At 32.3% G+C, this 17818-nt stretch overlaps 1 protein-coding gene across 1 annotated transcript; it reads right to left on the bottom strand.

Annotated features, from left to right (window-relative positions):
• Nucleotides 1–1124: 1124 nt before the first annotated feature.
• Nucleotides 1125–15883, bottom strand: LOC131954647 (protein OS-9). Its single transcript, XM_059318426.1, has 17 exons — nt 15688–15883; nt 14551–14724; nt 14145–14208; nt 13678–13754; nt 13030–13137; nt 12597–12798; nt 12256–12315; nt 11680–11757; nt 11437–11512; nt 11161–11303; nt 9456–9571; nt 8246–8345; nt 7658–7849; nt 7231–7326; nt 5712–5996; nt 4544–4659; nt 1125–3580 (listed from the first exon to the last, which is right to left on the bottom strand). The coding sequence occupies exons 1-17, from the start codon at nt 15859–15861 to the stop codon at nt 3470–3472; spliced, it is 2172 nt and encodes a 723-aa protein (XP_059174409.1). The 5' UTR covers nt 15862–15883; the 3' UTR covers nt 1125–3469.
• Between the last annotated feature and the right edge of the window lie 1935 nt (nt 15884–17818).

The following is a 17818-nucleotide window of genomic DNA, read 5'->3' as shown; positions in this document are numbered from 1 at the left end:
ACACTGAAGGCAGAGACCCCCCCCCCCACTCATTTTTGCCCATGATGAATGTAGAAGACTGATATTTTATGTTCTCGTTTTTTTAATTGTTTTTTTTTTGGTGGGGGGGGGGGGGGGGGGATTTGTGACGATTGGGTTACATGGATTAACATTTGAGTGACGGATTTTTATTGACAAACCTTATTGGTTTGTCTGGACTTTTATCATACAAAATATTTCTAGCTAAGGGTTCACCCCTTCCTCCCTCCGCGACGAAAATTTCGACCCTATTCGACCCTATCAGAGTTTCTTCCAGGCATCTCTTCGAAGACAGTCTACCGCCCCCCCCCCCCCGAACGAAATTTATATAGAAAATATATACTTTAAACAGTGTCCCCCCCCGTCCCCCCCCCCCCCCCCCGAAAATTTAAAGTGTCCCCCGGAGAAAAAAGTCTGGAAGAAACACTGGACCCTATCCCCCACCCCCAGGAGCGTGACGTTGACAATGGACGACCCCCTAAACAAGGAAGGAATAATTTAACCCAACCATTATCAATGTGTCCACACGTGATTAATTAGTTGAAGTAATTACAAAACAAATTATGTGTCCGGTGATAATGACTTGTGGGAAATGCTGTTCGGCTAAAATTAAATATTCAAAGGGAGATAATAGGTCACACAACAGTAAATTCATTACTGTTACAGTTCCTATCTAATTTTTTCAACGTTGGTTAAATTTTACTCTTTGCAGAGTGAAGAGTGTTTAGAATACATTGTATGTTAATCATAAAGACGCGATATATAAGAATTTGAAAAACATGTTTCCTTTCAAGCTTGAAATGATGATTTATATTGTATCACTATAGTTAGGCTAATTTAACAATTAAAAATAGCCTTAGAACATAAAACACAAAAATAAAAATAGGAATAGACAGCAGTTTTAATAAGAAAATATATTAAAGCGTGTGAGATGGTGTGCGTGTGTGTGTGTGTTTAAGGCAAAACTATTATTACAGAAATGTGTTTTGTCTAAAGGATGTTTATACAACACAACTAATGTTTATAAAAAGTTTTGAGTAAGTCGCAGCTCTAAAACTTAGGTAGAAATGTAAACAAGCTATCAAATCAAAACAACTCATGTGTACAGGTCATATTTTAATAACTTTTAACTGAGTCGCATAGTTTCAATGTTACAGATAACATGTATGCAGGTAGTATTTGAGTAGCATTTAGTTAAGTCAGAGTTTAACTGCTATGTAGCAGACTAGTTAACTGAGTGAATGTGGACAACAGACTTGTTCTGTTACAGTGGTCATTGATCATAAAATTTAGCCACCCCAAGGGAAACAATCCATGGTGCTATACATTATGGTGCTACAGCTCATGATGTTAAAGTACACAATTTAAAAATTATTATATTAAAAAAGCCCTATGCATCTGATAAATACAATTTCAAAAGCTGCTTAGTTGGAATTTTTTAAAATTTTAAATTTAAAACATTGAACTTTCTCAACAATACAAGGAAATTGTTTTAATTTCATTACGTGTTCTAATATAAATTTTACAGCAAATTACAGCAATATCCTATTAATAAATGTTGCAGAATAAATCTATTTATTCAATGTAGAAAGTGGGCCCATGTAATAAAACACAATCTTATTGCGTGCAAGTAGAAAAAAGCAACAAATATCAGGCTGATTCTAAATTCATAACAACACCTAAAACATGCATCAGTACATGCCTAAAGCATTATTATTTAAAACTTGGCAACAAAAATGACACTTTAAATCAGCGACATGGAATGCAAGAATAAATTAATATCTGTCAGTTGTTGTATAAATTATATGACAATGTTATTGTCAAACTGACAAAGGTCTTTCAACTAGAGGTTACAACATTACTAGTGAATATAAAGCAGTATTCATTTTTACCTTTCTTTTTTAAATTAATAATGTGTTGAATTAGAAAACAATGGAAGATCATCAAGAAAAAAAAAAGAAAATATGTATTGGTGTTAAGCTTGCAAACAAAATGTACAGAGTTCTTAGAAATGCTACTGAACAATCTTTTATTGGCCTATCAAACATAGAATACTACATCATCTAATTATTTTAGTTTTGAAACAAACTATCACTTATCGATATAGTCAAAAAGCTGTTCAGATTTAAGAACCCTGAAACTGGTACAGCTGACAGCTTGGCTAACCCTTCAAAGAAAATTGAAAGAAACTGGCTTGGAGGATTCTTTTTTGTCAAAAAGAATTAATTTTGATTTTTAATTTCATATATTTACATGTTTTGATAAAATGCTTTTAACATTTACGTGTGAAAAATTCTATTGGAAAATGTCTGCATTGCAAAATATTTCTTCTAATAGTTTTAAAAAATAGTTTCTAAAAATAATAAATAAACAACCCTCACCAAAAAATGATATTTAATAAACAAAATGATATAAATATTGAAAAATATGACAATATTTATGCTGAAAGCATTTTGTGTCATTTTAAAATACTGAATCCGTGGCAGTCAGAGTTGTGTCAGGTTTTCTGATACTAGTAACATGTTGACACAATAATAAACATATACAGCCGTCTTCTGAATAACTAGTACATTCAGAATCATTTTACTAAACTGATATCTAATAACAAAATGTGATAAAATTGTAACTTTGATCATAACACTGGGTTAAATAATGTGGGCTTCCAAAATATTTTGTCAACCGTTCACAGTTTGGTATCTTGTTCTTTGAAAAATATTTTATATTTAAAATCCCACAGCGATCATTGACTTAGACTAACAATCAGATCTTAAACATTTAATTGAAATTGGCTGTTGCACACAAGTCAAGATAGAGCTAAAAAGGAAAAATGTGTGTAAGAACATCTTCTTAAACACTGAATTGAATAAATTAATAGATTCCATAGGCTGTCCAATACTGTATTACCCACATGAGGCAGGAAAGAACAAAAAGGGTGGGTATAAATAGATGAAAAAAATAAATAACCCTAATAATTTTTTTCCCTTTTATGTACTACATTTCCAATGCAACATTTTTAAAAAACTAAAAGAAGATTAAAAAAATTGACCATTTTAATAAAATTATGAATTAAAAATTTCATTTTTCCCTCATGAGAATAGGTTTGACTTAGTTTAAACATTGTTGAATACATGGAGCTGATCCCACATAATGAAATAGTGGTGTCTAGTGCAAGCTGTACGGCATAATACATGCAGCAATGCATTCATTTGTATTGGAGAGCATTAATAAATTAACAGATAATTAATTAAAAAGTAGTTTAAGAAAAGCTCAGCTCAATGTATGAAACAATTTATCCTGAAGCAGTTTAATAAATAAAATTCTTCCACAGCTAAACCACATAGACAAACTGTATATTATCAAAAAAAAAAAAAAAGTTAAAAGTTAAGAAAAATTAAAACAAGTAACATATCACTGTTTGTATCGGGACTGGTAAATAAATAACATATCTGCATCAACTGTTTGGCTGCTTATTTTTCTTGGACTTGTAAACAAAACCATAATTTTCTTCAAGAGATGACTGTCTGGCATTTTCTGCTGTTTCATCATTGAAGGTGTTAAAGCCCTGAGGAACAGAAACATTGACTAAATTTGTAACTGGTTTGTCAAGTGTGTGAACTACATTTAGTGACATGTCTAATTATCTTCATTAAAGTAGGTAAAAAATGACCATTAATACTTTAATATAATGCAATATTTAAACTAGAGCAGAACAAACTTTTTTGATAAAAAAACCCCTAATGTTTAATTTATAAACCCTAATACTAACAGTAATATTTTATTTAGGTGTAATGGATGGACAGATCTACATAAAAATAATTGCTGTATGTATGATCAATATTTCATTGAAATAATTTAAAATACTATATTTGGAAAGGGTTGCATTTATGCATTCTCAGCATTATTGACTGAAAGACTTGAATGTGACACTCAAGTCACATACAATGAAAATAACAATTAACAATTAGTTTTCTCTTTCTTCTCTTATGAATAATAAAAATAAAACAACTTACTTTAATTTCTAAAACTTAATACAAATTTATTTGACTGATTTACTTATAATTTTGTGTGACTTAACACACTAAACTAAATTTTCTTGAAAGATGCACATGCAGAAATAAGTTACAAAGCAAACTTTGTGTTTTTCCACATATTAAGCCAGAAGAAGATAAAAATGAACCAATTTGTTTTCCCATAATGCACCAAAGTACTTACAAAAACAAAAATGAACCAATTTTTCCCCCCATAATTCACCAAAAGTAAATACATACAAAAACAAAAATGAACCAATTTTTGTTCCCATAATGCACAAAAATAAATATTAACAAAATAAAAAATGAATCGATTTGTCTTCCCATGATAAACCAAAAGAAAATACTTATAAAAACAAAACTAAATTAATTAGTTTTCCCATAATGCACCAGATGAATATACTTACAAAAATGGAACAATTTGTCTGCCCATGATACATCAAAATACTTACAAAAATGGAACAATTTGTCTGCCCATGATACACCAAAATACTTACAAAAACGAAAATAAATCTGTTGGTTTTCCCATCTTCATCCTCCTGTTGGATAACATGAACTGTCTTGTCTTTTGTAAAAGAATGATCAGTATCAAACCCAAGTGTCTTTAGGTCACCTAACAATAACATATGCTTAATAAGATACTAATATGTGTAGTAAACCAAAAGTAAATACGGTGGAACCTCCAGATACGAGTTTAAATTAGTTCTGTAACATTGCTTGTATGTCGAGCTCGAATCTACAAGAAATTTTTTTTCATTGAAATTAATTACAACATAAAAAATGTCACCCCACTTTTCCACGCAAGCCATTAAAATAAACCTGTCCAAAGAGTTTTGTTTCAGAAATCAGTTAGGTAAGTGTAAGTAAACAGCTCTGATGTACAATCAGTTGCAACTTTTTCAGTGTGTTTCTTGAATAGCAACTGTTAAACCTACTTATGCAGTAACTCATATTATCAAATTGTGCTTGTATGTCAAAGCAAATTTTTGCTCGTTTAAAAATCTTTTATGTTGATGTACCACTGTATATTTAAATAAATACTAGAATAACTTAAAAATTGTTCTTAACATTACTGTTTGAACTACTAACAATTTTTAATTACTAAAAAATTTAATTAAAAAAAAACTGTATTAAGTTATTGATTATTCTATAGATATGGATTTATTCACATTTTAAAAATAATGTAGACATTCTGATGCACATCAAGAATTGGAGATTAAACACACTGATCAATAAATAATTTCCTCTATAAATGAGAATAGCATTACTATACTGACTCTCAACATAGGACTTTAAAAACTCTATTAACTATTATTCATTAACTCTGTAAAATATAGTTAATATTATAAAACAGTGAATTGCTGAATAGAATTTAATGAAAAGAAACTACTAGGTGGATGAATCAATGGAAACTCTTCTGTTCAAGATCACACCTAGACAGTGTGTGAAAACACTATAGCTCATTTTGGTTGTCGCAGAATGGCAATGTTAAGAGATAGAGATCACTACAACAAAGCCAAAAGAATAGGTTCAATTCACTTGGCCAATAAATTTATCTGCGTACAGTGCTAACCAAACTACTGTTTTGTACGAAAATTGAGTTCAATTCTACTTCAGCTACATTTTGTGTATGATGACAACCAAATTGATAGAACCACGACTAACCGTTTTGTTGCTGCTGTTTCTGGAGCTCCATCTTCACGCTCTCTTCCAGAAGCTTCTGTACATTTTTCGGCAGTTTGACGTCGTCCTCGGCTCTGTTGATGGTGATTTTAATTTCAGCTTTCTCTGCCAGGTCAGTCGAGCCCTCGAGGTTGTCTTCGCTTTTGAACTTCAACCTGTCATCCATCTCAGGGGGTCTATCCCCAGTCATCTCAGGGGGTCTGGCCTTAGTCATCTTAGGGGGTCTCTCCATAGTCAAACCACTTGCCTGCTGAGGATCTTTCTGCCCTGTGACACAGTCGCAAATAGGAAAATATAAAACTAAGAAAGTATTTAGTAGCGGCTATTCAAGAACCTCAGTTATAAAAAAAATTCAAGTGTCTTAAAAGTTATAAAATAATGACTGTGTGCTATATAAAAATTATTATGTTCAACTAAAAGCTCTTATATTTTAGGTGGTGACAATACAAATGATTTATTTTTTAGCATTATAATAATGTTTAAACAACAAAAAAGAAATCCTACTATAGCTTGAAAGCTACAGTAGAATATAAATTTGACTTTTAGACAAGGCGACCATAGTTGTTGTGAAACAGACCAAAATTTGTCAAATGCCTCACCTTTTGTTCCCTCCCTAGCTAAAATCAAATGTCTCACCTTTTGTTCCCTCCCTAGCTGGAATATAATGTCTCACCTTTTGTTTCCTCCCTAGCTCGAATCTATGTCTCACCTTTTGTTCCCTCCCTAGCTGGATACTAATGTCTCACCTTTTGTTCCCTCCCTAGCTGGATACTAATGTCTCACCTTTTGTTCCCTCCCTAGCTGGAATATAATGTCTCACCTAAAGTTCCCTCCCTAGCTGGAATCTATGTCTCACCTTTTGTTCCATCCCTAGCTCGAATCTATGTCTCACCTTTTGTACCCTCCCTAGCTGGATACTAATGTCTCACTTTTTGTTCCCTCCCTAGAATGTCTCACCTTTTGTTCCCTCCCTAGCTAGAATGTCTCACCTTTTGTTCCCTCCCTAGCTGGAATATAATGTCTCACCTTAAGTTCCCTCCCTAGCTGGAATGTCTCACCTTTTGTTCCCTCCCTAGCTAGAATGTCTCACCTTTTGTTCCCTCCCTAGCTAGAATGTCTCACCTTTTGTTCCATCTCCAACTGGAATCTATGTCTCACCTTTTGTTCCCTCCCTAGCTAGAATGTCTCACCTTTTGTTCCCTCCCTAGCTGGAATATAATGTCTTACCTTAAGTTCCCTCCCTAGCTGGAATCTATGTCTCACCTTTTGTTCCCTCCCTAGCTAGAATGTCTCACCTTTTGTTCCCTCCCTAGCTGGAATGTCTCACCTTTTGTTCCCTCCCTAGCTGGAATCTATGTCTCACCTTTTGTTCCCTCCCTAGCCGGAATCTAATGTCTCACCTTTTGTTCCCTCCCAAGCTAGAATGTCTCACCTTTTGTTCCCTCCCTAGCTAGAATGTCTCACCTTTTGTTCCCTCCCTAGCTGGAATCAAATGTCTCACCTTTTGTTCCCTCCATAGGTGGCGCCAGAATTTTACCCTCCAGATCCCCATCCTTTTCTGGTATAGCTGGAGGCATCTTGTGTTGTTGAGCTTCCTCTGGAGATGAAAAAGTTTGAAATCAAATCTTTGCATGAACCATACACCAACATATTTAATCTCTCTGTGATTTTTGAAAGTTTCAAAGATTTTAACACATAAAAATGAAAAAAACAAAAAAACAAAAAAAAACAGCATGTTTAGCCAAAAAACCCAAGAAATGTATAAAAAAAAAATACAACCTAGCTTCATCTTTAAATAATGAAAACTTTTTTAAAGATGTGTTTTCTTTGCAGCTAATATCTGACCCTTATCTTAAACCTATCAGCAATAATACCAGCAGGAAAGATTACAGTTTATCTGGCAGTTAATCTAAACAAAACCAAATTACCGTCACCAGTTTCAACATTTTCATCTCCCACCACGGATTCCTCTGCCTCCACCTCAACCTCCACAACACCATCTCCATTATCATCCAAGGCAGCCTCTTCAGCGGTCTCAACTTTCTTTAACACTTTAGAAACCGTCACAGTCTTTGATCCTTTCTGAATTTTGCCGATGTTTTCATCCATGGTTGTTAGTCCTGGAATAACAGAATTTGTTTTATTTAACTTACAATAATTTTTCCAATTTTGGACATGTCCAGTGCAAAACTTGAAGTAAGTTTTCAACAAAACAATATAAGTAGAAATAAACTAGCATAGGTTATTGTTCAGTGCTTTTTGTTTGTGTATGGATATTTGAGTAAAAATAGTAAACGAACACTAAAAATTAAGGTTTTTGTCCAATTGTGCTTTATGCTGATAATTAGCAACATACCCTAATTAAAATAAAACATGTGTCCAGTTTTAAAATCAGCTATATACCCTAAACTCAGTGACAGATAACAGAAAATCAGCAACAAAATTTATTTACCAGTTTAAAAAATAGTATAGGCATTAAGTGGTTAACATGTAATAAATAACAGTAAAATTAGAACCTTCTTCAGTGTCCTGAATCTTGCTGACCAGTTTGTCAATAGTGTCAGACAGACCTGAGATTAAGCTTCTGTCCACTTTAACGCCTAGTTCTTCTTCGGCCTTAATAAAAAAATAATTTTTTAAAAGTTTTCTGAATTAAAAAAATAAATATTTTTATAAGGAATAATTAAAATAAAAGTTTTATAAAATGTTTTAATGTTAAAAATCAGATAAACACTAAAAGACAGTCTCATACAAACAGCCACACATGAAAGAACCATCAGATTTATACCTCTCTGATGGAATCAATGCTAGAAGACAACCAGTCACATACAAACAGCCACACATGAAAGAACCACCAGATTTATACCTCTCTGATGGAATCAATGCTAGAAGACAACCAGTCACATACAAACAGTCACACATGAAAGAACCACCAGATTTATACCTCTCTGATGGAATCAATTCTAGAAGACAACCAGTCACATACAAACAGCCACACATGAAAGAACCACCAGATTTATACCTCTCTGATGGAATCAATGCTAGAAGACAACCAGTCACATACAAACAGCCACACATGAATGAACAGCACCAAATGAATACCTCTCTGATGGGATCAATGCTAGAAGACAACCAGTCACATACAAACAGTCACACATGAAAGAACCATCAGATTTATACCTCTCTGATGGAATCAATGCTAGAAGACAACCAGTCACATACAAACAGTCACACATGAAAGAACCATCAGATTTATACCTCTCTGATGGAATCAATGCTAGAAGACAACCAGTCACATACAAACAGTCACACATGAAAGAACAGCACCAAATGAATACCTCTCTGATGGTATCAATGCTAGAAGACAACCAGTCACATACAAACAGTCACACATGAAAGAACCATCAGATTTATACCTCTCTGATGGAATCAATGCTAGTAGACAACCAGTCACATACAAACAGTCACACATGAAAGAACCATCAGATTTATACCTCTCTGATGGAATCAATGCTAGAAGACAACCAGTCACATACAAACAGTCACACATGAAAGAACCACCAGATTTATACCTCTCTGATGGAATCAATGCTAGAAGACAACCAGTCACATACAAACAGTCACACATGAAAGAACCACCAGATTTATACCTCTCTGATGGAATCAATGCAAGAAGACAACCAGTCACAAACAGTCACAAATGAAAGAACAGCACCAAATGAATACCTCTCTGATAGCATTTTCTATTTCTTTCTCCCACTGTCTGTCCCCTGTCAATTTTTTCTTTATATTTGACAGCTTCATCTGCGATGACTGAAACTTGGCTTTAATGGCTGCTATCTCTGTCAGATAAAAAAAATATGAGTGAAACTTTGCTTTAATGGCTGCTATCTCTGTCAGATAAAAAAAATATGAGTGAAACTTTGCTTTAATGGCTGCTATCTCTGTCAGATAAAAAAAAATATGAGTGAAACTTTGCTTTAATGGCTGCTATCTCTGTCAGATAAAAAAATATGAGTGAAACTTTGCTTTAATGGCTGCTATCTCTGTCAGATAAAACAAGTTAATAAAAAGTCTAGTGACAATTTAAGCGCAATTTCCTTAATTAATTTTTTGTGACCGAACGAAAGGATATTTTTGAAAACTTTCTTCGGCAATATTGTTCTAAATTATGGCAGGCATCGATTGGTAAATGTTTCAAGTCGCTAAGTGGTCTGGTTGCCAAGATATGGGCATCACACACTGCATTTTTTTGAGGTTTTTTGGCTTTTCCAGGAAATCCAGGAAGGAATTCCGGGAATTTTTTTGGCCCACAATCATCCTTGGAACTTGCTTAACATATTTGCTTTTGGAACTAGTCCTCGATATTGCTTCATTGAGGAGGAGATATGACTTAAAGCTGCGGACACACATTCATCCATCCAGAAATAACGAGTTAATAATCGCAATTGTCAGTATGGAAATTGTGCTAAAAATATATGAGTGAAACTTTGCTTTAATGGCTGCTATCTCTGTCAGATAAAAAAAATATGACTGAAACTTTGCTTTAATGGCTGCTATCTCTGTCAGATAAAAAAAATATGAGTGAAACTTTGCTTTAATGGCTGCTATCTCTGTCAGATAAAAAAAAATTTGAGTGAAACTTTGCTTTAATGGCTGCTATCTCTGTCAGATAAAAAAAAATATGAGTGAAACTTTGCTTTAATGGCTGCTATCTCTGTCAGATAAAAAAATATTTAGCTTATTGTTAATCTTTGTAAAAGAAAAGTAGGTAAAGACTTCTTTGATCTACTATTCTACAGTGGCTTTATGCAACTTCGAAGACATGTACATAATTAAAAAGATGACTTTGATCCAACTATATACAAATTAAAATATCTATTATAATTTTCCCATTATGTCAGGTATCCATCAGTTCTAAGTGTACAACAACTCTCTGAGAGTTTTTTTAATGTCTGCTTCACATCATCAGTCCCCTTGATTGATGATGTCATACATTACAGAGGACTAAAGGCTAGTGATTGTACTCTCAATTATCATGGATGTCATACATTACAGAGGACTAAAGGCTAGTGATTGTACTCTCAATTATCATGGATGTCATACATTACAGAGGACTAAAGGCTAGTGATTGTACTCTCAATTATCATGGATGTCATACATTACAGAGGACTAAAGGCTAGTGATTGTTCTTTCAACTATCATAGATGTAATACATGACCTAGGTCTATAAACTTAAAGGCTAGTGATTGTACTCTCAACTATCATGGATGTCATATGTTACAGAGGACTACAAACTTAAAGGCTAGTGATTGTACTCTCCACCCAATTATGTTAGCCATGAACTGACTAAAAAATAGAGTACGTCTACACATGGAGCTACAAATCTAAACAAATGGACGCATTCATCGTCTCCTCCTTGTCAACTCACCTTTATCAAACTCAGAGATAATCTCATCATCCTCATCAGGCTGCTTATCTCCTTCCTTCTCTAACTTTTTCATCTTCATCTCCTGTTGCAGCTTAGCTATCTCTAGACCACGCAGATACATCTTCCAAAGGTCTTCATCAGTGCTGTGAGAATACAGCATAAACTTGTATAACCAGCATCACTCATACATTATTTAAAAAACAATGTTCACATTTTTAATTCTAATACCAAAATCGCTTAGACATTAAATAAAACAATGTTGATAATTTCTTTTACCCAAACTGTTTTTGAAACTCTTCTTGTGTCATTGGCTCTTTATGTTCATCTTTAAATAATTCATCAGTAGAAAAAGCTGAAAAAATATATAATTAGAAGTATAAAATCTATTTTCATTTTCGTTCAGTAATGAAACTTTCTTGTCTACCATAAGTAAATAAAAATATATATCTACGCATACAAAGTATAAAAATTTAAATTGTACTAAGCTGATTAAATTTTTAGTAAAAATAATTTACAAACCAATAATTTCTTTGGCCGCATCTGACATAGCATTTTGTAAAGTTTCTGTCATTATATTAGCGGGGTCAACAGCAGGATCTAAAATGTTAATCCAAACTTTAGGTTAGAGGTCAAGATTATTAATTCAAACATTGGGTTAGAGGTCAAGATGATTAATTCAAACATTAGGTTAGAGGTCAAAATGTCAGTTCAAATATGAGGTTAGAGGTCAAAATGGCAGTTCAAATATGAGGTTAGAGGTCAAGATTATTAATTCAAACATTAGGTTAGAGGTCAAAATGTCAGTTCAAACATTAGGTCAGAGGTCAAAATTATCAATTCAAACACTGGCAATTAATGTACTGTTATCTGTTACTAAATGGAGTAACTACAAATTATAATGTTATAAAATTAGTTAAAAAGGACAGACATGGAAAGAGAAAAAATGTTTTTAAACTTTTTTTAGGATAATTTACATATTCTTGTTTTATTTGTCAGTCACAAATTCAAACATATTAAGTGTGCGTTTTATGGGTCGATGTGGTCAAATTCTAATGGTAGAGCATTTGGCTCTGTTGGTCACTTTTAGTTACTCACCCTCTTTCAGAATGGCAGCTCTTGCTTCAGCAAAATGTTTTTCTTCTTTTCTTTTCAGCTCTGTAAACATTGCAACATAATCTTTAAACTCTCTTACTTTCAGAATTAGAAAAGTATTGAAATTCAAACGAATTGAAATAAAGCAAGCGATTTAAAAATTAGAAATTGCGCTTAGTTTAAAAATTTAATGCTGGTGACGATAAACAAAGCAATTTAAGAATTAGAAATGGCACATAGTTTAGAAATTAAACTGGTGAAAATAAACCAAGCGATTTAAAATTAAAAAATAGCATGTAGTATTAACATTTAAAGCTAGTAAAAAAAAAACAAGAATTTTTTACCCTCTTTCTCAAACAAGTAGTCTTGGAACTCTCCCTCAGATAACAGAGGATTGCACGTTATGGGGACAGGTTTTCTTTTAGTTGGTGCCTTCAGGTAGGGATGGCGGCATATCCTTGACGTCATGACCGTCACAGTGTACACACATGTCTCTGATTCATCCACTCTGGCGAGATAATCTTCAGAGTTCTCTTCACATATGAACTGGGATAAATGTTTATAAAAAAGTTAGAAAGATAAAACAAACACAGTGGAAAATTAAAGAAATTAAGTAATGGTGAAGAAGAAACTAAAATAAACAAATAAAAGAGACTTAAATAAATAAATAGAGACTTAAATAAACAAATAAAGAACAAACTAAAACAAAAAGGAATAAAGAAAAATTAATACTAATAACATTTTATGACATTTTTAAAAAAAATGAGAGTTGTCTACCCTGACTTCAGCTCTCCTCATCTGGTTTGTGAGATCACATTTAGTACCCATACTGTAGGTCTGAGAGTGATAGCGATGTAGCGTTGCTTTACTTTTTAACCTCTCATCCTGAAAAAATACAGTATGTAAATATATTACTTTTTATGAAGATGAACAATTTCATATGAAGGCCTCATGTCTGTCAATGAAACTCTTAGGCTTCAGCTAGCATAAGAAACACTATTGAGCTGACCAATAATGATGGACACTTAAATAAATGGTCTTTTTTTTGGGGGGGGGGGGGGGGGTGACAACCTACTTTATGTTGTGTTTTTTTGTGCTGTCTTATATACAAATATCACGTAATGGTGTCTTATATGTTGATTTTTGTGAACATGTCTTATGTAAAAATTTGAGGCTTATTTCTTTATTTTTTGTGTGTGCTAATGTCAATGTAATGATGTCAAAGATATTGGTGTCTAATGTGAAGGTATTTTATCTGTTAATGCATATGTGAATATTTAGAAATCAACATTCCACCACGCATTATTTTTTCTGTTGGCTCTTTAATGAATTCTCAGATGGTAGTAGAAATGCAACGTGTCAATCGTGAGCAAACATAATTAATTATCCTAAACAAATACTAGAAAAAAAAAGCTATTTGCTTACAGTTATAGTTTTGTTATTCCAATCAAAATCACTTTCATAATAGCCAAGGTAAATGATGTTGCCTTTTATTTCCCCATCTGTTCAGAAAAACATAATAACATTTCAACAATTAGAGTAGTAAAAATATTGTTAAAATACCTTTTCACTATTATAGTTATACATTAGATACATAAAATAAAACATAATTTTATGTAATGTAAGTGATACAGCAGTTTAAGAAAACATAATTACTGGTTGATTAAACATGAACATTGGGAAGCTTGGCTAATAGTACTGTTAAAGATCTTTAAATAAAAAAAAACTAACATTAGCCACAATACTCTCTTTTACCTAACTTATATAAAAGGACTGAATATCTAACAAGGGAAATCAGATACAATAATAAACCAAAATTTAGCTAACTATAATGAAGATGAAAATAATTAAATAATAATTAAAAATATATTTCTTATAAGTTATACATATACCTTCCATATGAAACTGCCGGATGTATTTTCCATAGCAAAATTCATAACTCCACCAGTCTTTTGACTAAAAAACAGAAGATACATTTAACAATAACAATTGAGCTTATACATTTTTTCACAAATATAGTAAAAGACAGAGAGCAGCATGTAATGATAAAAAAGAACTAGTGAACAATAACAGTTAACATGGTTTGATAAATCAGCGCAAACCTATAAGTCCTATAACCCAATAGGTCTCACACTTACTTTAAACAGACAGTCCTTAAACCCTATAGGTCTTTATATTACTAAATTAAACAGACAGTCCTTTAACCCTATATATCTCAATATTACTTTAAAAAGACCCTTTAGGTCTCAAACCTACTTTAAACAGACAGTCCTTTAACCCTATAGGTCTCAAACCTACTTTAAACAGACAGTCCTTTAACCCTATAGGTCTCAGCATCTCTACTATTCCAGTTTCCACAGCTATTTTCTCTTCTTCCTCTTTTTTCTTCTCCTCTGTGGTGTGGTCAGGGAATGTGCACTGATACTGTTGTCCATACTTTGAGGTCACATGTACCGCTCCAATGGGCACTTGCTACAAAGTAAAAAAAAAACAATTGAATTTTTATGTCTATTTAATAGTAGTGAAAAGGAATATGGAGTCAGTGAAGAAGATCATCCTTGGGTAAAGGCCGGGAATTAATTCTGCATGAGAACCAGGTCGGCGACTCGAGCTTCTAAATATCAACCAAAAGACTTAATCAAGTTTTATAATCACATGTTACAAAATGTATTAAAATATTTAAACTACCCTTTCTGTTTGATGTTTTGGTAAAATGTGCGACATGAAATGATGTGACCGCTGCAACCATACTTTCAAGTTTAATGAACCTATGCCCTAAATCAAGTTTAATGAACCTATGCCCTTAACCAAGTAATATGAAAAACTTACTTAGGGTCACTGTGAGTTCATAAATAAAAAAAAGCAGCATCATAAAAATGATAGTAATGAGTAATGACACTTATTTTTACCCAAAACAAGCAATTAGAAAAACATATTTACTTATTTAGGGTCATCGGTGAGTCCACATAAACTACCACCATGGTTGCCCACATAAGGCAATTTTTACAAGCTTTTAATTAATTAAGTTTGCAATGTCTGGGGTTTGTGGCAAATCTTGTAACTCAATTATTAATTATTTATTAATAATTAATTAAACTCAATTTCAGCCCACTTTTAATGCAGAAATTTCGTTCAAAATTTAAAGATATAGATCTAGATCTAGAATCTAGATCTACTGACTGATATGTTCAACAGCTAGAGCTAGAGTCTAGTTAAACTGGTTAAGTTAAACTAGTGAGTAGTTAGTAGTAGTAACTAGAATTCTAGATCTAGATCTAATTAATTAATTAATTAGTCTGATGAAGTAAATCTAGATTCTAGATCTTCAAGTATTCAGAAGTAAAAATTTAAATTTAAAAGTAAACAAGTTTAGTTTAAGTCTGTTAAGTTAAAAGTTTTTTTAAAAGTTAAAAGACCCCAGTGAAGCACAGTTACCTTGCTAACAACGACAGGTTCACTCAGTATATCAAGGCCATAATATACAGATTTTAACTCTTCCATATCCATAAACGAATGCACATTTTGGAGAGCTGTAGATAAAACTACTAGTGTGCAATATAAAAGAGTCGGCCTAACGTTTGCCATTACTCCAGTGTATATGATTGCCATGTTTGTTTACATCATTTTTAAAAATCTTCCATTGGTCAAATAGATCGATACATTCTTACACAAAACAATACGTGAAATTTATAATATTTTTTAATAGCTTTTGAAAAAAATATCTTTTAAATAGTTCTATTAATTACACTGCTTAATGTTTAACTAATTTCCATAGTTTATTTTATTTTTTAGATTAATTGGGTACAAATATTAACCTGTGTCTAAAACCACTTTTTAAAAATCTGTCTTCACTTATTCATCACTTAAGCTGCATTGTGGGACTTCATATAGATCTATATCCAGTAGCTTAAGGCATAGAATCTAGAGTGTCACAGCTTAAGAAGCCCTACATTAAAACCATTGGGTTGATTTCTCCTTTTCAATATAGATATCTATATCCAGTATTATTCTACTTTTATTAAAAAAGTTAGTTTTAAATTAACCGAGAAAAATTAAAAAAAAATACTAAAAAACCAAGATTTAAACGTAGTATTTTTAACGGTCAAAGGGAGGCTAAAATGCATATATTTTTCTTTCTTAAAGACAATTATATTTACTTCCCTTACACATTCTATGATCTTTACTAGCTCTATCTATACTCTATACAGTCTATAATTATTTGAAGCGTGTGTTAATTTGACGGAAACATAAACCATAACAAATTCTGAAACTTTAAAATTAAGTTAGTAACAAGTGAATTAGCTGCATTTTATCGTGTCCTTTAATTACTATCACAACAATCTGCATGTACGGAGTGATGTTTCTAAAGCGTAGAAGATTTTGTGCTATTTTAAAACTGAAACTTTAAAGCCTATTAAATGATAGTAATATAGATTATAGTATTTTGATTTTGCCGAAATGTTCGGTGCTTCGTCATTTGTGATACACTACTGGCCTTATTTTTTCTGCTTTTTCAATTTTTTTTTACCTATCTTCTGCATAACTAGTTATTTGCCGCTCAAGGAGAGGAAAAAACTTTTGGTTATCTCTTTACATAGATCTAGGACTTTTTTGTCTTTTGATAGGGAAAGGAGGGAGCCCCTAGACCTTGGGAGTGTCTGTATTGTTAAGAAATAAATTTTAAATGTTTATTTTCACACAAAAAAAGTAGGATTTATTTCCCTTTGACCGGTGTAATCGCGGTCATGATAATTATGTTGTTACTTCCCTTAGACCGTAAAAAATAGCTTTCCTGATGAAGTAATAATGTTGTTACTTCCCTTCGATTGTTAAAATGCTTGTAATTATAATACATTTCTTTGTTGTTTGCATTGGTTCTAAGATAAGCATAGGCTACTGAAAGTTATTATGGTGTTGCACAATTAGCCCTTTTTAATGATTATAGCTTTGATCAGTACCATGAACACACATACAAGAACTTTCATTGCTACTTTTCTTTTCTATTAAATAAATCGAACTGATTTCAGATTAATTAAAAAAAAAAAAAACTACAGAACAGTAGTAAGAATATTTCTTTTAGTTAAACATTTTTATAAAATGAATAAAACTCAACCTATCTTTTTCTTTAAAATTCGAAGTTGCTAAATTTTAAAATTCTATTATACTTTAAGACAAGTTGCACCTGCAAATAGTTTCTGTTCATGTCTAGCAAGAGCAGTTACTAGCAACTCTCAGAGGTCGAAGCAGTTCCATGTTTTAATATGCTTTAACATAGTCAGCATCTAGCTGTACAGAAACATGAACCAATCCAAGAAGATAAAAATAAAATATGAAGACAAAATATCTTTTTTACAAATATTTATTAATTGTTGTAAAACATTCATAAAATTCTATTTAAAAAACAAAACTAGGAATGTAAGATCTTGTTCTATCACAGCAGCATTAAGTTAAAATGTAAAGCATCATTCAATAATATCACAGTCAAGGCAACATATATTTGGGTATGAAAAAAACAGAAAGTATGAAGGCAACTGTGCGAAAGAAAATATTTATCGGCAAAATACAA

This window comes from Physella acuta, unplaced genomic scaffold (genome assembly GCF_028476545.2).
Source record: "Physella acuta isolate Inbredline_101_S28 unplaced genomic scaffold, ASM2847654v3 ptg001017l, whole genome shotgun sequence".
In the NCBI taxonomy this organism is placed as follows: domain Eukaryota; kingdom Metazoa; phylum Mollusca; class Gastropoda; family Physidae; genus Physella; species Physella acuta.
The sequence above is the reverse complement of the archived record's forward strand: the minus strand, read 5'-3'. Positions and strand labels throughout refer to the sequence as shown.

Coding starts and splice junctions, on each gene's coding strand:
- LOC131954647 (XM_059318426.1), bottom strand. CDS start 15,861: ATGGCAATCATATACACTGGAGTAATGGCAAACGTTAGGCCGACTCTT. Junction 13,755..14,144: donor CCGGCAGTTTCATATGGAAG/GTATATGTATAA, acceptor TTTTCTGAACAG/ATGGGGAAATAAAAGGCAAC. Junction 8,346..9,455: donor TAGAAAATGCTATCAGAGAG/GTATTCATTTGG, acceptor TTTTTTATTAAG/GCCGAAGAAGAACTAGGCGT.